This window comes from Dryobates pubescens, chromosome 6 (assembly GCF_014839835.1).
Source record: "Dryobates pubescens isolate bDryPub1 chromosome 6, bDryPub1.pri, whole genome shotgun sequence".
NCBI lineage: Eukaryota > Metazoa > Chordata > Aves > Piciformes > Picidae > Dryobates > Dryobates pubescens.
Genome location: NC_071617.1, coordinates 43411374 through 43438178, shown reverse-complemented (window position 1 = coordinate 43438178; position 26805 = coordinate 43411374). Strand labels below are relative to the sequence as shown.

At 41.1% G+C, this 26805-nt stretch overlaps 1 protein-coding gene across 1 annotated transcript in view; it reads left to right on the top strand.

Annotated features, from left to right (window-relative positions):
• KIF6 (kinesin family member 6) overlaps window positions 1–26805 on the top strand; it is a 215962-nt gene that overhangs the window by 167782 nt on the left and 21375 nt on the right. The window contains exons 16-17 of the mRNA XM_054162516.1: window positions 5175–5225; window positions 25938–26022. Coding sequence (XP_054018491.1) covers window positions 5175–5225; window positions 25938–26022 — 136 coding nt within the window. The remainder of the gene's footprint in view (window positions 1–5174; window positions 5226–25937; window positions 26023–26805) is intronic.

Here is a 26805-nt window from a genome sequence, read left to right as displayed (position 1 = left end):
TGCTTTAGAGAATGTTCTAGATATTTTATATAACACCAAAAATTATTTAAAGATGAAGAGAGAGACACAGCATCCTAGTTGAGATGTGAAGGCTTCAGGATCTCCTGGATGGAAAGGCTTCTTAAGCTTGGAAAATGCAAACTAATAGAAAAATGATAAATAACAAGAAATGAGAAGTTATTGATGAAGGTTCCAGTTTGCAAGTTATTCAGGCAGAATAGACACTGCATCCAATTAAAGGCCTATCCATATCAATAACAACAAATATTCTCAAGGGGAGGTGGCTAAGGTATGTGTACTCTTCGCTTGTACAGTATTCTTATCCTTTAAGTTAGTAGTTAAACCCAATAATAGCATTTTATTGAAGAGCAGATCAAATGTAAAAGAAGCTTTAAAACCTGGAGAGTGGGCTGAAAACCAAAATACCTTTTAAAAAAATCAATATTTTCAGTTGTAGCATGCTCACATTTTCTGTTTCCCTGAATCATGTGCATTGTTGTCAAACCATTGTCTGTAATAAATTGGAAGATAATTTCCTCTCCTTGAAACATGGAACACAAGAAGCTTAAGGACGGCCATATTATACAAGTTACAAAACCTGTCATATTTAGTCATTGTACAGGATACATTCCTCTGCTTTACATCATTCTCTATTAGACTTCTCTATTCTATTTTGTCTTCTCTATTTCCCTCCTTGCTTTTGTCTCCTGCCACAAAGCTGGAAATCTGTGTTACCAGTTCATCTCTTTTCCATACCTTCAGGTTGGTACGTGTGTCCAGAAACAGAGGCCAAAACCAACAGAGTTATCACAGCCTTAATGACAGCTGGCTGCATGCTGAGTGAATTCTTCAATTCCCCAAAACTCCTTTTTTTGCCAGAACATGTGGAGTTGCAGCATTCAACATTTTATTGCGACTGTTATCTCCAAATGAGGAATGATTCCACTGGAAAAAAATTATTTTGTGTAAGCTGCAGACCTATTTTTAGCTTCTTGTTTGGTGAAGCTTCAGAAAACATAATTAGCCATATGTTGAGAGATGTCCTCCAAGTCTGAAATTCAGTTTTTGCAAACCAGATTTAAGCACTACCTTGTCCACAACTTTACAGTGTTGGCGGGGGGAAAGGATGAGAATGTGATTCTTCATATTTCTTTGGGTAAATATTTGTGTTTATGAAGGTTGTAGAACTGGCAGTACTAAAGACTGAAATCTTCCATTTGTTTACATGGGAAGGTCTGTGCAGGCAACAGTACTGGATTCATCCACTTCTGTAGCTTATGAACTCCAAGCCTTACATTAGGGTGATGGTATTCTCAGAGGCAGAAAAGTAGAGCAGGTCAGAAACATTCATCCTCCCCCACAAGTATTTGTACTGAAAACAGAGCAAGATTACTTTAATCAAAAACATGTACAGAAAATGTTAAGGTTTTGAAAGAAAGAAGAGTTTCAACATGAAAATGAGGGATTTTTCCAAAGGAAATCTAAATAAACTGTCAAATTTCAAATTGGATTAAAACAAATTGAAAGATTAAATCATATCTAGCTAAGTCTTGGAATGGAATTATAGTCAGGTGGCTCATGATACCGTCATGTCCTCTGAAACAGAGTTCCCGTTTAGGCTACTTTTCCTGTAATACACTCAGAGTTTATCCTCAAGATGTTTTCTGCAAAATGATGTTCATTTTTTTTATGCCCTGAAAAGGCAGTCCAGACTCTGTCTATTGCTTAAATGTCACCTTTCTCTTTATAGAAGAGAAAGAAAACTTACTGTAAGAATGATAAGACTGGATTTGTGTTTTTCTAGAGGTTTTCTTTGGTTCTTCTCTGGCTGCAACTTCTCATTCTTCTTTATAAAGCTGCTAAACAGAGGAGAGGCTGAGGGACCTGGGGTTGCTTAGCCTGGAGAAGAGGAGGCTCAGGGGAGACCTTATTGCAGTCTACAACTACCTGAGGGGAAGTTGTAGACAGGCGGGGGTTGGTCTCTCCTCCCAGGCAACCAGCACCAGAACAAGAGGACACAGTCTCAAGCTGCGCCAGGGGAGGTTCAGACTGGCTGTTAGGAGGAAATTCTACACAGAGAGAGTGATTGGCCATTGGAATGTGCTTCCCAGGGAGGTGGTGGAGTCACCATCATTGGAGGTGTTTAGGAGGAGACTGGATGAGGTGCTTGGTTGCATGGTTTAGTTGACTAGGTGGTGTTGGATGATAGGTTGGACATGATGATCTTGAAGGTCTCTTCCAACCTGGTTAATTCTGTTCTATTCTAATTACAAGATTTCTACAGCATCATGGTCCATGTCATGAATGGAGCAGAAGTGTACAAAGGCTAGAATAAAGTAAGGGAGGAGCATTTGTGACAGTTCCATACTGTTGGCTGGCATAACAAAGCTTGCAATAGAAGTAGGGCTTCTACTGTACTAAGAGTAAATTCAGGGTAATTGGAAGTCAAGCCTCTTAGCTATAGTAATTTAAAAACTAGTTCCCATGTTCATCTGTTTCCACATGTTTGTATTGATTGTAAGCTGTTATCTATATGTTCAATCTTACTTTCATTGACTTGTTTGGCTTGCTTTTTCTCAGTTGACCTCATTGCCACTTGAAATGCAGAATATTTAGATTGCTGATGATCTGTTTCTAGCAAGGTCAAAGAAGGAGAAATAGTGCTGCTAAAAACATGTATTGACAGGATTAATAACTTGTATGTCACATTTGTTTTCACTTGACTCTTGATGAACAGCATATTCTCATTATGTTGAGTTGTTGGAACATGTCCAGAGAAGGGCAACAAAGCTGGGGAGGGGTTTGGAGCACAAGCCATATGAGGAGAGGCTGAGGGAACTGGGGTTGCTTAGCCTGGAGAAGAGGAGGCTGAGGAGAGACCTTATTGCTGTCTACAACTACTTGAAGGGAGGTTGCAGCCAGGTGGGGATTGGTCTCTTCTCCTGGTCAACCAGCACCAGAACAAGAGTACACAGTCTCAAGCTGCTCCAGGGGAGGTTTAGACTGGATGTTAGGAAGAAATTCTTCATAGAGTGATTGGCCATTGGAATGTGCTGCCCAGGGAGGTGGTGGAGTCACCATCACTGGAGGTGTTTAGGAAGAGACTTGATCAGGCACTTGGTGCCATGGTTTAGTAGATAAGATGGTGTTGGGTGATAGGTTGGACTTGGTGATCTCAAAGGTCTTTTCTGGTCTATTCTATTCTATTCTATTCTATTCTATTCTATTCTATTCTATTCTATTTTTTTTTCAGATTATAGTAGCATTGCCTCTTGCAGCTCCCAGTGCTTAAGAAAGGCATTTTCTGAGCCTTCAAATGAAGATAAATGTATAGATGGCTTTCTGAGGCACCTAAGTTAATGATACTCTAGTAAGATTAATCTTGAGATTACTAAAATGATTTTGTAACTGTCTCATGACTCAATATTGAATGAGTAGCATCAGCATGTGTGATAGAGTACAATAGAATACAAGGATCTAAATATCCAGAATACCAAAAAGTAATTTGTGGAAAAAAATGGGGCATTTAATCACATTTCACTGAGTATTGACATCAACTTAGTTGCTTTATAGAGCTTTCAAAGTGACTGTTATTGATCATTTTACCAGGGTTTCATTGGTAAAAATAATTACTCAAGGGGATTTTATCTATAGTTATATAAATCAGGAGTTTACATAACTGAAGGGCTTTTCCAGTTGAGTGTAATAGAGTTGAGGTGAAGGATTTATTTGGTATAGCTAGAACCTGTTTCTCAGGAGCTGAAGGCTTCTCTTAATTTTACAGATAACTTTAAGTACAAAATAATTCATTGGTTTAATAGAAACAATTGAAAAGAATTAAAGTTCCTGTGCAGAAAAAATAGGTCTCTGCCTAACCTATTTTGTAGACAAGGAGTATGTAGGGACTTTTTTTTTTTTGGTTTTGATTTCTAAGAACATTCAAAACAACATAGCTTTGCTGTTACATTGATGTGTATTGCATGCAGGATCCTTTCTGCAGTGCTACTAAATACTCAAGACTTGCTCTAATAATTCCTAAACAAGCTTAAATTTTCATGGTTCTTTGGTGGTCCTAGAGCAGTCTAATTTTCATAACATATGAATTTAAATGATTTTTCACATTCTCAACTTGTACATTTGGCAGCTTTTAATGACTTAATTTGCTCTGATTAGCTTACTAGGTAACTTGTCACTTGTAAGCAGAAGGATAGTTTTAATTCAGAATGCATGCTAGCGTAATATACGTAACCACAGGTCTAGGGGGTAAAAGTGAATCCAGCATGTTTTCTTTCCCTGGCACAAGATGTGCATCTTAGTAAAAATTATAAACAAGTCTCTTATTAAACATTGTTTTAATTTGAAAACTTGAAAGGCATCATCCCATCTTCCCTCGGGGCCTATACTACTCAAGTTACACATTTGGGGTTGTGTTTTTCCTTTATTGGTTCCATTAATATCTATGAATAATGGCTTCCTATGTAGTAATCTAATATGGTTTGAAATAATTGGTGAACTAGAATAGTGTCATAGATCAAGCTGGAGATGAGTAAGAGAAGAGTAAATCATCATATGGGGCATGGGAGCCTAACTAGGCATAATGAGATAACAAAATTGAAGGGAATTTTTTATTAAGGCCAATGACACAAACACAGTGAGTTCTGTTGAGTAGTAGAACTTGCAGAAGCTCTAGCACATGGGATATTTTAAACTGAGCTGGACAAGCAGGAAGAAACAGACTGCAGGGAACAAATTCTTCGCTGCCAAAGAGGTAGACTGGATGACCTAATCTCTCATTTCCACTGCTAGCGCCTATAAGTCTGTTTGAACAAATACTTGGAATTCTGTATGTCTTCTCGCCTCACTTGGACGTCTTTTGTATCTATCAGCAGGAGTTCATTATCCTGTGAAAGTGCTTGACAGTAAATAGCTTCATTTTCAGTTTTTCTTCCTGGACAAAATTACATCTTAGGGTATGTAAAGCCAAATTGTGACTGCTTGTTTACCAGCAGTAGCGAGAAGGAGAGAGCTTAGGAAACTACTTGTCCTGTGAATCACAAAAATACCCTTTAAACTGGCCAGCAGCACAGAGGGTTTCAAATGTTGGGACAGAAGCAATGACTTGACTAGTTTTTGCATTTTGATTTCTAACTACTTGCATTTTGTGTCTTTTACAGACCATCTGAAAGGAGAAATTATCCAGAGGCGCATCCAGAGGGCAGCTCTAGGTAAGAGTAAAGCATTTTAGATACAAAAAGGTGCAACAAGGGCAGCAAGCTCTCTCCCGGGGCTGAATCTACTTTTGGCACAGTGTTTCTGCAATGTGTTTAGGAGGAGACTTGATGGGGTGCTTGGTGCCATGGTTTAGTTGATTAGATGGTGTTGGATGATGGGTTGGATGCGATGATCTTGAAGGTCTCTTCCAACCTGTTCTGGTCTGGTCTGGTCTATTCTATTCTATTCTATTCTATTCCATTGCGTTCCGTTCCATTCCATTCCACTCCATTCCACTCCATTCCATTCCACACCACACCATACCATACCACACCACACCACACCACACCACACCACACCACACCACACCACACCACACCACACCATACCATACCATACCATACCATACCATACCTTACCATACCATACCATACCATACCATACCATACCATAAAGAACACTCTGAACTTTGTCAGAGATTTGGGTTGGAAGGCACCTGAATTTATGTATGGTGAGAAAAATAACACAAAAGCCTCATAGGTTTGGGGATTTCATAATGGCTTACTCTCTTCTTATAGAGGCTGAAACAAGGACAGAAACACTTGAGCTCCCCTGATTTTCAGGTTTTTCTTGCTTTCTGATGACTCTAATTTGAATTCTCATTAACAGACGTGGATTTATTCTGAGACTGAGCTTCTAGCCATGCTGCCACAATCTGTCTGGCATGCTTCTTAATTTCTTTTGTTTCAAGAGGGACTGAAGAAGGCGTATACAGATCATTTCTTTTGCATCTAGATGTAGAAGTTGAGAAGTTATTTCTTGTCATTTCTGTTGACACAGCTGTGAAGCTAAAAGTGACATATAAGTTGTTCATACAAGTGAGAAGTTGTCCAAATTTAATTTAAGATGCTTTAAGCTGACTACACTGACTTCATATTAAAGCCTAAGAGTTTTCATATGATAATTTCACCTTTTTAGACAGAAAACTTCAGCTAAAATGTGACACAAAACTGCTGGAGCAGTAAGTTTAAGGTGCTCTCACTTAGATCCATAAAAGAATCCCAGAATGTGCCTTCATGGACCTTCTTCAAATAAAAGATGGAGCTAACTCAGACCCCATTACAGTTAATGGGTTTATTTCTATGTATGCATAACACAGCAAACAATATTTGTCTTTTAATGAAAAAGATAAAATGGAGGAGCTTTCTTTCCTCCCCCAAATTTGGAAGATTAATTACCACAGAGTAGCAAAATAGTTTCCCCTTTCTTTTCCTAATTTAGCCATGCATCTCAAGATCTGTTGACGATGCTATTATTTTATACCTTTATTGTCTCTTATAGTTTTCTTTTGTTTAAAACAGCAATGAAATTTAATGTTGTCTTTGTCAAGAAAGCTCTGGAGTTTATTTTCATCAGTATGAGAAGAGGAAGTAACAGAAATGCTAATCTCTTCTCCCTGATATGTAGTGACAGGACACTTGGGAATGCATCAGAGAAGGTCTAGACTTGATTTTAAAAAGCATCTCTACACCAAGAAGGTGATGAGACAGCTTGCTATAGATGTGATCAAAGTACCATGCCTGACAATGTTAAGAGTCATTTGTGAACACTCTGAGTAATATGCTTTAACTTCTGGTCAGCTCTGAAGTGGTCTGACAGTTGAACTAGATGATTGTTGTAGGTCCTATCCGAACATTCTGTTCTATTCTGTTCTGTTCTAATCCATTTCATTCTCTGAAGTTCAATCTATAAGTATTATCTCCTGTATAACATGGAATTCTTTAATTCACTCCATGTTTTAATACTGCCCAATATATATAATGTCTTCTAATAATACTATGTATTAATGTTATGCCACTTTAAGAAGTTTAATCAAGACAAATCCTCGCAATGCCATTTATTTATGCCATTGCTTACTCAGTGTTTCAAACAATGAAGTGCTGTGTCCTGGCTGTCTCAATCTGCATGACAACATTTGGTCTTGTATGCTGATTTCTTGCTATATAAAAAAATTGTGTTGCAAATGCTATTTTCAATATCTATATAAGATGCTTTTCAATCAATAAGCATAACTATTTGATGTCCTTGGGAAATGGCATTCTAGTGACTTTATCATCTATACATCCCCATTGTAAATATTCTATTCACATTCCACAACGTAGCTGGCAAGCTGTGTGGTGTTGCCTTTTATTTTGAGCATTGCTATCTGCTTTGTCATCAGTAAGTCTGGACCACACAGAGTATTTTCCAGTCTTTTCTTTTTTAGCTTCTCTCATTATTCTTTTAACACAATGATCTCAAAGGTCTCTTCCAACCTGGTCTGGTCTGGTCTACTCTATTCTACTCCTATTCTATTCTATTCTATTCTATTCTATTCTATTCTATTCTATTCCATTCCATTCCATTCCATTCCATTCCATTCTAAATACTGTGTGTATTCTGTGAATTGGGGAATATTACTTGCCTGTTTGCCTTGTTGGATGAATATTCTTCCAAGAAGTAACAGGTGTCAAGTCTCTTAGTATCATCTTGACAACCAGAATGTCACAAAGATATTTTTAAATGAAAGCTGCATGGTAAGAAGTCTAATTAAGAGCCTGTTGAAAACTCAACATAAATTAAAACACACCATTGTTTCAATAAGAAACCAATTTAACATCTTCCAGCTGTCTTATTTTTTTCTGAACTTAAAGCATTTTACAGTTAAGACTCTTCAAGAAACTATTCTAGTTGGATTTTAAACAGTTTAGATCTGTCTGTGAGAAACTCCATTACTTACCCCATTATTCCTAGCTATCTCTTTTAATATAACATATGCTGGGAATTAACAAAGGACACAATTAGATGAGAGTTTTCACTGAGGGCAGTGATGTGCTCCATGTTTTTCAATACTCAATGAGAAAACATTGAATACTTTGTGTAAAATTTCAGGGACTCGCTTTCAGTGTGACTTTCATCTTCATTAACTATGAAAATACCTTATTATTCAAATAACTTCTTTTCTTCAGTAAGATCTTTCAGAGTAACATGTTTATCTGCATTTTTAGGCAGGATTTTAAATTCCTTTGTCATGCCTAACTGCATTTTTAGGCAGTTATTCCAATGAAATAGCATACATGTTGTTGAAGTACTGACAGAGCAAAGCCACTGGGTCACCAGCATGCTTCTGCGTGCAAGATGGAAGAAAACAGGGGAAAGAAAAGCTTTCCCTGAGGTTTGCAATGTTGAAGAAGAAAATTTATATTTTATATGATTCTAGTGAAGTATTGTCTTAAGAAGTTTTAAAATAGCATTTCTGTAAAATACAGAACTTGATTATTTATTACTTTTGCATTGATACAACATAGAATCATAGAACCAATAAGGTTGGAAAAGACCTCAAAAATCATCAAGTCCAACCTGTCACCCATGACCTCATGACTACTAAACCATGGCACCAAGTGCCATGTCCAATCACCTCCTGAACACCTCCAGGAGTGCTAACTCCACCACCTCCCTGAGCAGCCCATTCCAATGGCTAACAATTCTCTCTGTGAAGAACTTTCTCCTCACATCATGCCTAAACTTCCCCTGGTGCTGGTTGCCTGGGATAAGACACCAACCCCCTCCTGGCTACAATCACATTTCAGGTAGTTGTAGAGAGCAAGAAGGTCTCCCCTGAGCCTCCTCTTCTCCAGGCTAAACAACCCCAGCCCCTTCAGCCTCTCCTCGTAGGGCTTGTGCTCGAGGCCTCTCACTAGCCCTGTTGCCCTTCTCTGGACACGTGATTACACCCAGACAGGCAGTCTAATGTATTACTACTCACCAGCACTGGGCGAAGACTGAATCATTAGTTGGACCTGGCCTGATGACATAGGAGGTTCTATGACACAGTGTAGTGCTTCTAAGGGATGCAGTCATGCTAGCAAAGACACATTTTCTACAGTAATTTTCCGTAATTGAAGCAACTACACAAAGACTTGCACAGTTTTGTCTTGAGACTTACACAGTTTCACCTTTCAACTATACCTTCAGTAGAGGCCTCTGTTGGGTCAACTCAGGAAGTTAGGGAAGGCCCTTGAATACACTCTGGATTGATGTATCCATATCAGCAGAAATGTTTAGTAAATTCAAAAGTCCCCCAGGTTGTTCAGTCAGCGTAAGATCCTGACAAAGCTTTGCGCACAAAGGGGTTGTTATTCACAGTCTGAAATACGCTCTCTAAATTAACACGAATGGTAGAGTCTGTGGCCAGCAGTGCAGCACACCTCTCATTAGCACAGCACGTCCCTTGTCATTGATAATTGCAATTACTTCATCAGTTTAGTTAAAATGCAGATTTGCAGATTTCCATCTCAAATACTTCCCTTATTCATCATGTTGCTCTCTTCTCTTTTTATGTAGGTTTTGAAATCTGGGCAAGTAGCGACCTGAGATGTTGAGTTGCTGGAAGGTGTCCAGAGAAGGGCAACAAAGCTGGGGAGGGGTTTGGAGCACAAGCCCTATGAGGAGAGGCTGAGGGAGCTGGGGTTGCTTAGCCTGGAGAAGAGGAGGCTCAGGGGTGACCTTCTTGCTGTCTACAACCACCGGAAGGGAGGTTGTACCCAGGTGGGGGTTGTCCTCTTCTCCCAGGCGGCCAGCACCAGAACAAGAGGACTCAGTCTCAAGCTGTGCCAGGGGAGGTTTAGGCTGGATGTTAAAAAGAAGTTTTTCACAGAAAGAGTGATTGGCCATTGGAATGGGCTGCGCAGGGAGGTGGTGGAGTTACCATCACTGGGGATGTTTAGGAAGAGACTGGATGAGGCACTTGGTGCCATGTTTAGTTGATTAGATATTGTTGGATGATAGGTTGGACTCGATGATCTCAAAATTGTTTTCCAACCTGGTTTATTCTATTCTATTCTATTCTATTCTATTCTATTCTATTCTATTCTATTCTATTCCATTCCATTCCATTCCATTCCATTCCATTTCATGCCATTCCATGCCATTCCATCCCATCCATTTTTTGGGATTCTTCTGAAAATATTCAAGAAAGGGCAAAATCTTTCTCCCTCTAGGGAGGTTTGTTGAGACCAATTTAATCTCTTTTTCTGTCCGACTCCATTGTCTCTGTAGGGCTACAGGAAAAGGGAAAAGCACAATCTAACATGGGTAAAGATGGCAAATATTCTATAAGGAATCAGAAGCCTTTCCATGGATTTCAGCATTAAGGCCCAGTTTTATCAACATTTTACTGACATTTAAGAAAAACTTTTATCCCCCCAGATTTTGTTCCTTGGGTTTTAGAAAAGATTTTTTTGATTTTGCTGTTATTCGAGGGGCTTGGAGGGTTTTTTTGAGCAAACTTCCTTTGAAACAGCTAATTCCTTCTAAAAAAAATTAAAATGACTAGGTGAGTCAGAAATAACAGCTATGTTTGAATCCCTGAAAATGTACACCAGCATTTAATTTAGTGTGGCAAAGGCATGACAGCAATGATTTGGGCATCTGTTATTCTTATATTTGGATTTGTAACACGTATTAGCTTGAAACAAAAGTAGAGAGCTTTCTCCTTATCTTTGTTTCCTCTATAGCTTTTCCTACATTTTCAAAGTTGCATACCTGTTCTAAAGATGTTAGTAATAGTGTGGTGGGTTTGGGGGCTATGCCTTTAAAATTTAGTTACAGATTTCCAGCAGAAAATTAGAAAAGTATAAATAAATCACTGTTGGGTGTAAAAAGGAAAACAAAAGATTACTCTGAAGAAATTGCCGTGGTCTAGTAGTCATGAGGTCTTGGGTGACAGGTTGGACTTGATGATCCTTGAGGTCTTTTCCAACCTTATTGATTCTATGATTCCATGAAATTCATTGGGTAAATATCTGGAATAAGAGGAGCTGTACCATGACAATTCTTCCCTTTTTCTCTCCTCTTCTGATCTTGGCTGGTTTTGCTTCACTTGGGAGAGATATCCTGCTTATCAGCTGGCCTTGGTTAAGTCTAAGTTCCCTGCTCCTTTCTCTTGTCCCTTCTGTACAGGGGGTAGCTTCCCCTGGTCCTTGTCCACGGGAGTCCTTGTGCTGTTTATTAATTGTTAATATTGTAACTCCTCTATGTTTTGTACATATTCATTGCACTCCATCTTAGAGTGTAGATTTTGCTTGTAAATACAGCTTCATTTGCTTCTAACTGAGTTGTTCTGGCAAAGTTAATGTTGGGGGGAAACTTCAACCCACCACATTACAAATAGTTTATGCTCTTGTCGCCCTGCTATGGTTTATAATGTGCTTCACTCTTGATTCCCTTGATTAGAAGTGAAAGAACATGATCAGTACCAAAATAAAGCAAGGGCAGACAGTCCTGTATAATGCAGCTAGTGCTTGGAATTTCAAAGAGACTGTTTCTCCAATGCACTAGTTTGTTATGCTCCAAGAAACTGCCACTACTATATATCCTATACCTGGTTGGGTGCAAATGTGTTGTCTGATGCATATCTGAAGCAATAGAATTGGGAACTGCTGTTCCTGCTTGTCCAGAGTGAGATGTCATAGAATCACAGAACAATTTGGGTTGAAAGGGACTTTTAAAGTCTAGCCCTTTTGTCATGGGTGAGGACACCTTTCACTAGTCAGGTTGCACAATGCCCTGTCCAGCCTGACTTTGAACCCTTCCAATATAGCCTATGCCACTAGAAAAGCTAGGCCAACATGGTTTATATCTAGTGTGGATATAAGCTATGTTTAGAGAGCGTATACTAGTTTTCTTTACAACCATAGCAGCATCTTACAGACATACATAACACTAATCAGGCTAATAATTAGAAAGTGTCTTGAACTCATCTGCTGTGATCTGTGTGAATGGAAATGCACTTCCAAACTGCTGGAATGCATCAGAGTTAGTCTCTTAATTAAATAAATCCATATTTAAATAAAATGTATTCAGTTTCTTTCATTGCTTTACATCTAGAAGAAAGGATGAAAGGAGGATGCAGGAAACTATAGACCTGTCAGTCTGACCTCGGGACCAGGGAAGGTCATGGAGCAGGTCAGCTCAAGTGCCATTACACAACACATAGAGGACAACCAGGGGATCAGGACCAGTCAGCATGGGTTTAATGAAGGACAGGTCCTGCCTGACCAACCTGATCTCCTTTTACGACAAGACAACCTGACTGTTGGATGAGGGAAAAGCTGTGGATATTGTCTACCCAGACTTTCAAAAAGCCTTTGACACTGTTTCTTACAGAATTTTCATGGACAAACTGGCTGCTCATGGCTTGGATGAGCACACACTCTGCTGGATAAAGCACTGGCTGGGCAAACAGGCCCAAAGAGTGGTGATCAGTGGAGTTAAATCCAGCTGACAGCCGGTCACAAGTGGTGCTCCTCAGGGCTCAGTGCTGGGACCACTTCTGTTTAACATCTTTATTCATGATCCTGATGAAGACATAGAGTGTGTCATCAGTAAGTTTGCAGGTATTCATCTGCACCAGGGTAGGGAGGCTCAACAGAGGAACTTGGATGGATTGGGTCAATGGGCCAATATTAACAGGATGAGCTTCAATAAGGCCAAATGTCAGATCCTGCACTTGGGTCACAACAACCCCAAGCAACACAACAGGCTTGGGGAAGTGTGGTTGGAAAGCTGTCCAGCAGAAAGGGACCTGGAGGTTCTAATCAACAAGCATCTGAATATAAGCAAGCAGTGTGCCCAGGTGGCCATGAATGCCAATGGCTTGTATTAGAAATGCTGTGTCTAGAAGGGGTAGGGAGGTGGTTGTCCCCTTGTACTCAGCTCTGGTGAGGCCACAGTTCAGTTTTGGACACCTCAATACCAGAGTGATGTCGAGGTGCTGGAGCAAGTGCAGGGGAGGGCAACAAAGCTGTGAAGGGCCTGGAGAATAAATCCTACGAAAAGCAACTGAAGGAGCTGGGGCTGTTCAGTTTGAAAATGAGGAGGCTTAGAGGAGACCTCATTGCTCTCTAAAACCACCTGAAAGGATGTTGTGGAGAAGCTGGTGCTGGTCTCTTCTCACTGGTGAAAGTTATTAATAAGAGGGAATGACCCCAAGCTGTGACTGGAGAGGTTTGGACTGGACATTAGGAAAAAAAATTTCACAGAAAGAATGGTCAGGGATTGGAATGTGCTACCCAGGGAGGTGGTTGAGTCACCAACCCTGGATGTTTTTACAGGCCATTTGTATGTGGTGCTCGGGGATATAGTTTAGGGGTGAACCTTGTAGATTGGGGTTATCGGTTGGACTTGGTGATCCTGAGGGTCTTTTCCAAGCTGAATGTTTCTTTGATTTATGTGATCTTATAATTCAGATGACATTTAACTTTGTTCATATGAAGCAATAGAGTCTTGAGCTATACTAACACCATGAAATGAAGAGACACAAGTGTTTTCAATCACATAATGACAGAAGCTGAGGAAAGTAGCAATCTGTTTTTCCCCACACAAATCCAGCACAGTCCATAGAGAATAATAGATGGCCTAGTTTAATACCATCATTCCTGGTGCTGAAAAACGATCTCTTATGTATGGGCTGAATAAAGCACTTAAATAATCTGTTTCAAGTCCCAAAATTGAAGATTATTATTATTTTACAAGAGATAAAGCAACATGTATCCAGTGCTGCTAGGCATTCAAAGATGCTTTCTCATAAACCACGTAGGTGGGTTCATGTATTTCCAGTGTGTGAAGTATGCTACTTTTAGGGCTGGGGGCGGGGGGAAGACTAGTCTAGTTAGTTTGCAATGGCCTCAGAATAAGGGAAAGATTTCTCTTAGAAGTTAGGAATTTTGTTATGCCCAGTGTTTCTGTGGTTATGTTTTACACATCTATGCCTGAAATATCAAGCAACAGGGTTTGATCTTGCTCATGCAAGGCACTTAATATATTCCTAGGGTGACCTCTAGTGGTATCAAGGCCACTCTATTTAGCAGTGGGTTTCATTTATTCAGTCTTTTTGTTTCAAAGGGGGAAAAATGAGAAATGCTTTGCATTAGGCTTTTTAAATTATTATTATTTCAGTTCTGAGACTGACAGAAATCTGGTAATAATCTTGTTAAAAAGGATGATGATTTTCCACTGTTGCAAAGACAAAGATATCAGAATCATAGAATAGAATCATAGAAATATTTCAGCTGGAAAAGACCTCTAAGATCATCAAGTCCAACCATCAGTCTAACACCACCATGGCCATTAAAACATATCTTAAAATGCCATGTCCACCTCCAGGGACAGTGACTTCTTCACCTCCCTGGGCAGCCTATTGCAATGCTAATATACTAATATAGAATATAAAATAGGATATAGAATTAACCAGGTTGGAAGGGACCATCAAGATCATTGTGTCCAACCCATCATCCAACACCATCTAATCAGTAAACCATGCAACCAAGCACCCCATCAAGTCTCCTAAACACCTCCAGTGATGGTGACTCCACCACCTCTCTGGGCAGCACATTTCAATGGCCAATCACTCTCTCTATGAAGAATGTCTTCCTATCATCCAGTCTAAACCTCCCCTGGTGCAGCTTGAGACTGTGTCCTCTTGTTCTGGTGCTGGATGCCTGGGAGAAGAGACCAACCCCCACCTGGCTACAACCTCCCTTCAGATAGTTGTAGAGAGCAATAAGATCTCCCCTGAGCCTCCTCTTCTCCAGGCTAAGCAACCCCAGCTCCCTCAGCCTCTCCTCATAGGGCTTGTGCTCCAAACCCCTCCCCAGCTTTGTTGCCCTTCTCTGGATATGTTCCAGCAACTCAACGTTTTTCCTAAACTGAGGGGCCCAGAACTGGACACAGGACTCAAGGTGTGGCCTAACCAGTGCTGAGTACAGGGGCAGAATGACCTCCCTGCTCCTGCTGTCCACACTGTTCCTGATGCAGGCCAGGATGCCATTGGCCTTCTTGGCCACCTGGGCACACTGCTGGCTCATGTTCAGCCTACCATCAGCCAGCACCCCCAGGTCCCTCTCCACCTGGCTGCTCTCCAGCCACTCTGACCCCAGCCTGTAGCTCTGCCTGGGGTTGTTGTGGCCAATGTGCAGAACCCGGCACTTGGATGTGTTAAATCTCATGCCCTTGGACTCTGCCCATCTGTCCAGCCTGTTAGTAGCAAAACTGGCTAAGTTCAAAATCCAGTTCCCCTTTCCCTTTTTTTTTTCACACTGAGTTTTACTCTGACAAAGATAAAGATATTTTAAATTTGCTTTGAGCAATTACTGTAACATAGGAAGTGCTTTTAGAAATATTTGCCAAATCAGTTTTCAAGCAAATGATTAAATACCGATGGACAAGTAACTTTGAAAACACATGTAAGTAGTAAATAGGATATTATAAGTAGATTAGAGGAACTTCAGAGCTTAAATACAGGTGGTATTTAAATGATTGTAGTTATTCCAGACTTGTGCTGGAGGAAAAATACATAAGCTCTCACCTGTGGCAGCTATGAAGCTAAACACCATTAACAAACTTTCTTGGTTCTTTCTTGCATGCTGTTTTGTGTTTCAAGTCAGCAGGGTATGTGGATAAAACTCTGAGTTCTTGAATAGCTTTTGTATTATTGTATATACCAAGTTCTTCTGTAAAGATGATCACAATCAGGAAAAAGAATTCAACACAGCAGCTAGACAAGCAGCAATTAATCCCTTGGGGCACTACTTGAGGTTTCTTTTAAGATAATATGGTTTTGTGCTGGGATTGTTTAGCCTGGAGAACAGGAGGCTTAGGGGAGACCTTATTGCTGTCTACAACTACCTGAAGGGTGGCTGTGGCCAGGAGGGGGTCGGTCTCTTCTCCCAGGCAACCAGCACCAGAACAAGAGGACACAGTCTCAAGCTGCACCAAAGGGAAGTTTAGGCTTGAGGTGAGAATGTTCTTCACTGAGAGAGTCGTTAGCCATTGGAATGTGCTGCCCAGGGAGGCGGTGGAGTCACCATCCCTGGAGGTGTTCAAGAGGGGATTGGATGTGGCACTTGGTGCCATGGTTTAGTCATGAGGTCTATGGTGACAGGTTGGACTCGATGATCTTTGAGGTCTCTTCCAACCTTGGTGATTTGGTGATTCTGTGTTTTTCCCAGTATTATTTAGGAATCAGGAGGATGTTGTAATAAGAAGATACTTCTTACACCTAACCTTTCAGGCCTCATGCCCACAAAGATGTGTCTTGCCATAAAGTCTAGTGGCAGACATGAGTTTTCTCTTTTATGGTGTCTTCAGGAAAGTGAACACTGCATCTTTACTGGAGACATTTGCGAGTATGTTCTCTTGAACTGTCAGAGAAAATTCTGAGTTCACTCATGTGTTTCCATTAAGCTTCTCATGTGACCCACTCAAATTCATCTTATTAGATCTCAAAAGAGAGGAAAGACATCTTTGGATCAAGCGATATTTTTATTAGGAGTCATGAACTTACAGCACAGCTAGTCAGTTCTCAGTTTTGTTGACACTGACTTCAGCATTTCACTGTTGTTGGAACAGCTTGCAGTCTCTGTGAGCTTTCCTGCAATAATTATTTCTTCTGAAACGCTGAAAAGTTCAATGTGAATTACATTGCTAGTTAAAGACTCACAGTGACTAGCAACTAAGCAAGACAGAATCTGGTACCTGTCGTTTCTCCAATTTGGTCTACTAAAATGAAGATATCAGGGAGAAGGTGCTATGAGGATAATTACATACTGAAAGAGATTGTCAGAGAAGTTTGCAGAATCTCTGTCCTTGGAGTCTTGCATAACACGCCTGAACAACCTAGTCTGATTCAGTTTTCACCCAGCTTTGAGCAGTAGGTTACACCACTCAGCCTTCCAAGGTCCCTTCCAACCCGAATGATTCTGTAATTCAAAAACAGGACTAGAGGTGGAGTGAGCAAAAAGTAATTTTTGGTTTATGCACACATTCTACTGTTCCTGGGCTGAAGCTTGTTTACTTTGGTTTCTGTGTACCTCAGAGTAGCCTCTCTATTGGCTCCAAAAAGAATGGAATGGAATGGAATGGAATGGAATGGAATGGAATGGAATGGAGTGGAATGGAATAGAATAGAATAGAATAGAATAGAATAGAATAGAATAGAATAGAATAGAATAGAATAGAATAGAATAGAATAGACCAGGTTGGAAAAGACCTTTGAGATCATTGAGTCCAACCTATCACCTAACACCATCTAATCAACCAAACCATGACACCAAGTGCCCCATCCAGTCTCTTCCTAAACACCTCCAGTGATGGTGACTCCACCACCTCCCTGGGCAGCCCATTCCAATGGCAAATCATTCTTCCAGTGAAGAACTTCTCCCTAACATCCAGCCTAAACCTTCCCTGGCACAGCTTGAGACTGTGTCCTCTTGTTCTGGTGCTGGTTGCCTGGGAGAAGAGACCAAACCCCACTTGGCTACAACCTCCCTTCAGGTAGTTGTAGAGAGCAAGAAGGTCTCCCCTGAGCCTCCTCTTCTCCAGGCTAAGCAACCCCAGCTCCCTCAGCCTCTCCTCATAGGGCCTGTGCTCCAAACCCCTCCCCAGCTTTGTTGCCCTTCTCTGGACACATTCCAGCAACTCAACATCTTTCCTAAACTGAGGGGCCCAGAACTGGGCACAGGACTCAAGGTGTGGCCTAACCAGTGCTGAGTACAGGGGCACAATGACTTCCCTGCTCCTGCTGGCCATACTATTTCTGATGCAGGCCAGGATGCCATTGGCCTTCTTGGCCACCTGTGCACACTGCTGGCTCATGTTCAGCTGGCCCCCAGGTCCCTTTCTGCCTGGCTGCTCTCCAGCCACTCTGACCCCAGCCTGTAGCACTGCATGGGGTTGTTGTGGCCAATGTGTAGAATCCAGCACCTATATGTGTTAAATTTCATGCCCTTGGACACTGCTCATCTGTCCAACCTGTCAAGATCCCACTGCAGAGCTCTCCACCCTCTAACAGATCAACACCTGCCCCCAGCTTGGTGTCATCTGCAAATTTACTGATGATGGACTCAATCCCCTCATCCAGATCATCACTAAAGATATTGAAAACCTGGTAGAATAACTGAGTAATGTGCAATTCAAAATTCAGCAAACTTTTTTCTTCTGACCATGTCTGGGGGGTGTTGGGCAGCTTGACTAGCACTTTATCAGTCAAGGTTTCCTCTGTGGAGAGCTCTTGGTAATAAACAAAAGTTACATGTAAAGAATGTAACACAACGAACAGAGCTCTTTCACATCTCTGTTGCTCTTGACTGTTTTCAAGGTAAAGGTCAGACCCAGAACAGCAATTCCCATCTGATCGCATAGAGCACAGGACATGGAGTGAATGAGAAACAGCATGATTAATGTGATAACCAGGATTTAAGAACAAGATCAAATCTGTTGGAAAAACTTCTTCCATTTCACTTTTTGTTTTCCCCCTGAAAAGGCTAAAATAAATCCATTCACTACTTCTTTGCTCAAAAAAAGTGCATGTCTAAGATTAAAGAAAATAATGACTTGCAAAAAAGTAGTTACTAATAATATTCCACAAATATGCAGAGGTTGGATATGTTTCTTCAGATAAGAATCTTGTGGATAAGTTGTAGTTGTTTGTGGACACATTGGAATGGTCTCTTAGAATACAGTACAAGCATAATCCAGTTGACAGCTACCAGACCATCAAGTTCAATATCCTTTTCTTCTCAGGTCATAAGAAAGAATTGTCCAGGTTATGAGAAATACCTAAACACGTGTATACTTCTTGCACCTTCTTGAGCTTGTAGCCCAGCACAGACAGCCTGGCTGTTCTGCAGCTGCAGCCATTGGGTATGTGCATGAAAGGACTAGCAAAGGTTGGTACTCAGTGTGGGGTATGAGTGTGACCAGCAGGGACAGAAGGTTCCAGAAACATAATCTGCCTACAACTGCCCCAGTTGTATATGGCGCAGATCTAGCACATGTGCCAGAACACTGAACAGCATCAAAATCAATCTTCCTAAAGGGTAACGTGGTTGTAGGCAGGAGGGGGTTGGTCTCTTCTCCCAGGCAACCAGCACCAGAACAAGAGGACACACTCACAAGCTGCACCAGGGGAAGTTTAGCCTCAAGCTGAGGAGGAAGTTCTTCACCAAGAGAGTTGTTGGCCATTGGAATGGGCTGCCCAAGGAGGTGGTGGAGTCACTGTCCTTGGAGGTGTTCAAGAGGGGATTGGACATGGCACTTGGAGCCATGGTCTAGTAGTCACGAGGTGTTGGGTGACAGGTTGGACTTGATGGTCTATGAAGTCTTTTCAGTCAGCGTGACAACCTTTGGTTCACAGGCGCTCCATATCTTTTTATGAGTCTATGATTCCTGCTGAGATGAAATGCTACGGTTGTGGCTTCAGAAATTTTCTGGAGAACTCATGCATCCTACCAACATTTAGAAAAACCTGCAGGAAAATCTTTTTGAAGGTTGGTGGAGTAGCTATCTGGGAGAGTGGAAACAAAACTTCTGTGGTACTTTGGCCTTTATGGCACACTTAACCAAGTGGCATCTTATCACATATCTCTGCTATTTGTGCAGAAGAATATTAGATTTATCAGAGGTTTTTCCGGCCTAATGTATTTTGTCTTATTTGAGGCAAGGGTTAAACTAAACAGTTTACATTACAACCTCATGCTCATAATATATTGATTTCATCAACAGTAGTGTATTTTTCCTTTCTGTTTTCCATCACCTCTACTTCTTTCTTGCAGATGAAAGGTCTTTTACTAATATAGCAGCAAGAACAAAATTGTTTTGGCTGATACCACCATATACATTTGTTTGGTTAATAGTCACCTCTTAAATCAAGGTCAAATTTCCTTTTATTGCCTAACCTGAAGTGAGGCATCAGTTGTGTGACCCCTCTATAGTGTGGCCAGCAGGAGCAGGGAATTCATTCTGCCCCTGTACTCAGCACTGGTTAGGCCACACCTTGAGTACTGTGTCCAGTTCTGGGCCCCTCAATGTCAGAAGGACATTACGACTCTTGAGTGTGTCCAGAGAAGGGCAGTGAGGCTGGGGAGAGGTCTGGGAGTACAAGCCCTATGAAGAGAGGCTGAGGGGGCTGGGGCTGTTTAGCCTGGAGAAGAGGAGGAGGCTCAGAGACCTTACTGCTGTCTACAACTACCTGAAGGGAGGTTGTAGCCAGGAGGGGATTGGTCTCTTCTCCCAGGCAACCAGCACCAGAACAAGAGGACACAGTCACAAGCTGCACCAGGGGAAGTTTAGCCTCGAGCTGAGGAGAAAGTTCTTCACAGAGAGAGTTGGTGGCCATTGGAATGTGCTGCCTCTGGAAGTGTTCAAGAGGGGATTGGATGTGGCACTTGGTGCATGGTTTAGTAGTCATGAGGTCTGTGGTGACAGGTTGGACTTGATGATCTTTGAGGTCTCTTCCAACCTTATTGATTCTATGATTCTGTGATACCTATACATAGCTGAAACAGAACCATCTAAGTATGCAGATTCTTCCTTAATATTCTTTTAAAAGGCATTCTATAAATTCAGTGTACCAGCCAAAATAAATGCTTTTGTGCATTTTCATGAGTGTTCGTACTGACAACCACAGCCAGACTTCCAAGCAGAGTGCAGGTTCTAACACCCATTATTTTTAGAAAACATTGGAGCTATTGAATTGATCCCACAGTTGCTGCAGGCATCACATTCCTGAACGTGACCTGCAAGCACGGGATTTACTCTGCATACCTATGTATATTGCTGGTGCACATATTGCTGCCATTTCTCAGAACTGCTCACCTGAGAGTCCCTAGCTAGAAGTACAGATAGAATAGGAATGGAATGGAATGGAATGGAATAGAATAGAATAGAATAGAATTAACCAGGTTGGAAAAGACCTTTGAGATCATCGACTCCAACCTATCATTCAACACTACCTAATCAACCAAACCATGGCAACAAGCACCCCATCCAGTCTCTTCCTAAGCACCTCCAGTGATGGTGACTCCACCGCCTCCCTGGGCAGCACATTCCAATGGCCAATCACTCTTTCTGGGAAGAACTTCTTCCTAACATCCAGCCTAAACCTCCCCTGGTGCAGCTTGAGATTGTGTCCTCTTGTTCTGGTGCTGGTTGCCTGGGAGAAGAGACCAACCCCCACTTGGCTGCAACCTCCCTTCAGGTAGTTTTAGCCTTGATGGTTTCAGAAACGTTCATGGCTTGAGTGCAGCTGACCTGAAGGCAACACCCCTGTCAACACCCTGTTACTAAATTCAGTGATTAAAATAAAAATCAACAAAATACACGTCCTTAATCCTGCAAGGGATGAATTACTTGTAAGCTGATCCTGAATAAAGGTGGGCACGTATTTCTTTTTAAAAGACCCAAATGGCAGCATGCATTCCAGTTTGAAAGCACTAAAGCCCCAGTTTGCCAGAAGCTGCAAAGCTGGTAGATAAGCAGTAAAAATATTAACTGGATACAATTCTATATTTTGTTGCTCCACATTTTATGCAGATAAAGTGACTCTACATTTATGCAGATAAACACAAGACTACCCAGTGGCAAAATCAAAAATTTTGACTGCAAAAATACAGCTGGAGAGCAAGGCATGATGCTATTTAAGGCACAAGACAGCAAATCCTTAGGAATTTGAACTCCAGGATACACTCAGGTGGCAAGATATATGTGAGTGCCCCAGAGAGTATAAAGTTCAGGGTCACAGAGAGTTTCTTGCAAAATTTTCTGACTGTAGACAAGAATCTGCCAGAGTATTTCAAGCTGTTGCCAGCTTGCAGTAAACTATGATGATAACACTTGCTATCTCATACTAGACAGTGGTTTTCGTCCATGCTTTCCATGCTGCTTTGAAATAGAGATCCAGCTATCAGGTGCTGTATCTTTTTCTTGTATTGGGTGATTTGGTGATGTGGAATGTGTTGTAGAATTTACTGCTTTCTGTGCTCCAAATTACAAATGCCTCTTGCAATCTTCCTTATGGGACAAACAAAAATAGCCAAAAACCTCAAACCCTTGTGATGTGGACTGAGTGCCAACTCATGCGGAGCTCACCTTCCTCTAAGCAGGCAGCTGGTATCAGTTGTATCATATGTCTCACTTTACCAAATGGGTTGTATCTGAAGATGAAAAACAAACCAACTGCCCTGAAGATAAATATCAAAGTTATTAGCTGTTTTTCTTCACAATGTTGCACTGTCAAAATCTGTTCTTTACATCATGTGTCTTAGTACCCTTACCAAAAGACTTCACAATGTAGGGTTCTTAATTTTTGACACTCAGCTGATGTTCAGTTATAGCAATGTGAAAAAACCTAATACTCCTTATTGCTGACTTCTACTAGAATGACTGTTGTATAGAATTGGATGGAGGTATGCCAACAGAAACCCCTAGCATACACAGAGGGAATGTTTTCCTTAGCATGAATTTCATGCCTCCTCTGCACCCCTGAAACCTGGGTCTACATTATCCAGGGTCAGACCAAGCCACTGCTTCCCAGAAGTCAAATCAGCTGAATGGTTCATCTCAGCTCTTGTACTAGAAGCGCAGAGCTAGACTGTGCAACCAAGTTTCATGTGACAGTCAGTCAGTGAATTTAAAAGTTAACCTTGAGTGAACAAAGCAGAAACCACTTTGTGTTCTTCTTTCAGTTGCAGCAATTATTTCCTGTAGTTAATATTTCAGCAGCAGCACCTTTGCACTTTTCAATGTGTTGCAATATTTTTGTGTAAATGGACAAAATTCGGTCTCGTGATGAGTTTCCAGGTTTCCTTAATTTACATGAACTTCATATGTGTGGTTTAATGCATAGATAAAATTGTTTGATGTTTTAATAAACATTTTCCATTTCTATATGGGCAGGCAGACATATTCAATAATCAGAAACTCTTTAGAGATACTAAAAACTAGTAAAAAGACAGTATTGCTTCTTAGGAATCTATCTTAAATCTGTGCCAAAATATTATGCTCTCTATGTTTTACTATCTGTTCACTCAGTTGTCCATATCATGTTGTTTTAAAATAACTGAGCCTCACTGTTGAAGAATGCTAATCATAGAATTGTTAGGATTGGAAGGGACCTCAAGAATCATCTAGTTCCAAGCCCCCTGCCATGGACAGGGACACCTCACACTAAATCAGGTTGCTCAGAGCCACAACCAGCCTGGCCTGAAAAACCTCTAGGGATGAGGCTTCTACCACCACCCTGGGCAACCTGTTCCAGTGTCTCATCACCCTCATGGGGAAGAATTTCTTCCTAACATCCAATCTGAATCTACCCACTTCTATTTTTGTTCCATTCCCCCTGGTCCTATCATAACCTGAAACCCTAAAAAAGTCCCTCGCCAGCTTCCCCTCACCAGCTTTCAATATTAGATGTGAAACAGAATGAGCCAGTAAACTCTGCCTCAGCTTCCTAGCTTCAGCTGTAGCAGAAATTATCTGGGCTGGTGGGAGGAGAGGCAGAAGCAGTAGGAACCCAAGGGCAGAAAAAAGGCCACTTTAGGGCTTCAAGATAAAGGGGAGATGGAAGAAAAGAAGTAGTAGGGAATGAGAAGATACCAGCAAAAAAAGATGTTGAAATACACGCTAACAGACCGTAGATCTCTTGTGCCTTGAGCATTAGGAAAGAGCCCTATATTCATCATTTTGTACATATACAAAAATGTGCTGCTCACCTAGCCCACAGTTAAGTTTCTTAATGGCAGCAGCAGCAGCACATTGCTAGAGACAATGGGTGTAGCTGCATCCAAAGTTGAGGGAGCTGGGGCCTTTGTGTGATAGAGGTTTTTATCTTATATAAAAGCATTTATTGTCATTTCAAAATGTACATAGAATAGAATAGAATAGAACAGAATTAACCAGGTTGGAAAAGACCTTTGAGATCATCAAGTCCAACACCATCTAATCAACTAAACCATGGCACCAAGTGCTCCATCCAGTCTCTTCCTAAACGCCCCCAGTGATGGTGACTCCACCACCTCCCCGGGCAGCACATTCCAATGGCAAATCACTCTTTCTGGGAAGAAGTTCTTCCTAACATCCAGCCTAAACCTTCCCTGGTGCACCTTGAGACTTTGCCCTCTGGTTCTGGTGCTGGTTGCCTGGGAGAAGAGACCAACCCCCACCTGGCTACAACCTCCCTTCAGGTAGTTGTAGACAGCAAGAAGGTCTCCCCTGAGCCTCCTCTTCTCCAGGCTAAGCAACCCCAGCTCCCTCAGCTTCTCCTCACAGGGCTTGTGCTCCAAACCCCTCCCCAGCTTTGTTGCCCTTCTCTGGACATGTTCCAGCAACTCAACATCTTTCCTAAACTGAGGGGCCCAGAACTGGACACAGGACTCAAGGTGTGGCCTAACCAGTGCTGAGTACAGGGACAGAATAACCTCCCTGGATGGCCTTCTTGTTATTCATTGTGTTTGGAATTAACTTGTCATATAATCCCACTGTTGTAGGATCTCCTCTGGCATGATGTTTGCACTTCCTGGCTTGTGAATTCATATTAACATTCCAAGCAGTTTACACTTTTAATATTTGATGGTACCCTCTCCACTACAAATGTGTTCACCCTGTCCTTCTTTTGTAGTCTGTACATCCAGAAAAGCCTTTCAGCATATGAAATGAGAACTGTTCATGGGCTGAAATTAATTAATCTGTGTTAAGATACAGGGTGCTACAACAAAAGATTAGCGGTTTCAGTTGGCACACTGATAGGTGGAGAAAGGGTCATTACTGCCTGCTTGTTCCAGACAGAATTCTACTCCTTGAAGAAAGGTTGCACTCCTCAGGCCTCATGACAGGTTGACACAGAATTGATTTTCTTGGCAGAAATAATAGTCAGGATGGAAACTTGCATGTATTGTACAGCAAATATTTCTTACATTTTTCTTCAGTTAAAAATGTTAAACATGTTTTCTTGGGAACCTTAAACTGTTCTCATTCATCTTGGAAACATGAACTCTTGCAATACTAATAGGTAACGTTTCCTTGCAGTGCTGAACATATAACGCATAAGGGAAAAGACTGTTTAGCCATCTCCCAGAAAGAACATACTGTGTATTGCATGCTACCTAGCTCCTTTACACATCAGGGAAATCCTAAGCTGCTTTCTTAACTAGAGCTCCTCTTGAGGTATTTCTTCATTTCTCCTTTTTGTTGAAAAGGTTTTCACATAGTTTCAGGATTTTTTCCTTATTCATACTAATTCTCTGAATTTATTGCTTACTGCTTAAGGAGTTGCTTTCTCCTTTAGGCTATGTCTCATTCATCTTTCTGTCACTGTATTGCCAGGCACTAGTACAACTATTGTTGTATCTTTTTGCAGCAGATTTGCTGTTCTGGTCACCCAGGTTGGAAGAGCCCTCAAAGATCATCAAGTCAAACCTGTCACCACCTCATGACTAAACCATGGCACCAAGTGCCACGTCCAATCCCCTCTTGAACACTCTTTCTTTGTAGCCAAAACTGTCAGCTTGAGTGCATTTGGTAGAGTCCAAAGATGAACTTTTACAATGGTCTGGGAAACTCACTGAAATTAATAATTCAGCAACTTAATTAACACAACTCCTTATTTAAGGCCTCCTGTACTAATTAAGACATTAATAAGGAATTTGAAGAAACATTTCCAGAAGAGATAAGTGGTTTATGAACCCCTATCACATTACCTGCCTCTTGAAAAACCAGTTTTTATTCTAATTAAAAGTTGCTTCTTTTGGCATCTTATGGTTATTGCTTAGAATAGAATAGAATAGAATCGACCAGGTTGGAAAAGACCTTTGAGATCATTGAGTCCAACTTACATCTTATCATTTCTCCTATAGCTGTTTCCAGTCCTTCTGAAGAGCTAAATACCCTTGATCTGGTAGAAGAGAAGCTTCGAATGCAAATGGAGGAAGAAAAGAAAAGGTATTAGCTCTGCCTCGAACTTCTGCTGTCCTTCAGAAGATAAGTTATACTGACACTGTATTTGAATCACGATTCTGCACACACAGCTACCCTCAGGGTTTCCTCTGACATTTTAAAAATGTCAGCTTTATGGTTCAGTAAATAGTTCTAAATTTGTGTGTATGCTGTTGGCTTCTCTCTAAGATGCCACAGTACCTGAGTGGGGGGAAAAATCTACGCTTGAGCTAACAGCTAAAAATAAATGAAAGTAGTTTAATGTTCTCCTTGAGGGTTAGTGTTAGAAACTTATTGTTTGAATCCAAATGTAGCGTGAACATTTTTGGTTGATTCAGAAATGTCCTGCCTTCCTTGACCTAAGAAAAATCTTTAGGCTATGGAGGATTGACTAAGTGTAAATAATATGCAGAACACACATTGGTTAACCATTCATTGCTCTAATGTAGCTAGGAGGATCAAAGAAAACAGACACAGGGATATCACTTCTAAGTAATTTGTTAACATTCCTGTTATGTGCAATCTGTGGGGACACTTCCAGCTCTTTCATACTGCTGCTAAATCTCCAACTGTATGTTAACCAAGAAGCCTTGTTAATGAAGCTTCCATCTGAAAGAGGAGCTCATATCTGAATCCAGGCTCTGGTGACAAGTGGTAATATGCTGAGAAATCAAAATAAATAGTTGACATATTTGTTTGAACTTGTATTTTAACTGTTAATCAACATTGTGCCCATTTGAATTTCAGTAATTTCTCTAGTTGTATTGGTTTAGATGGTTTAATCCACCC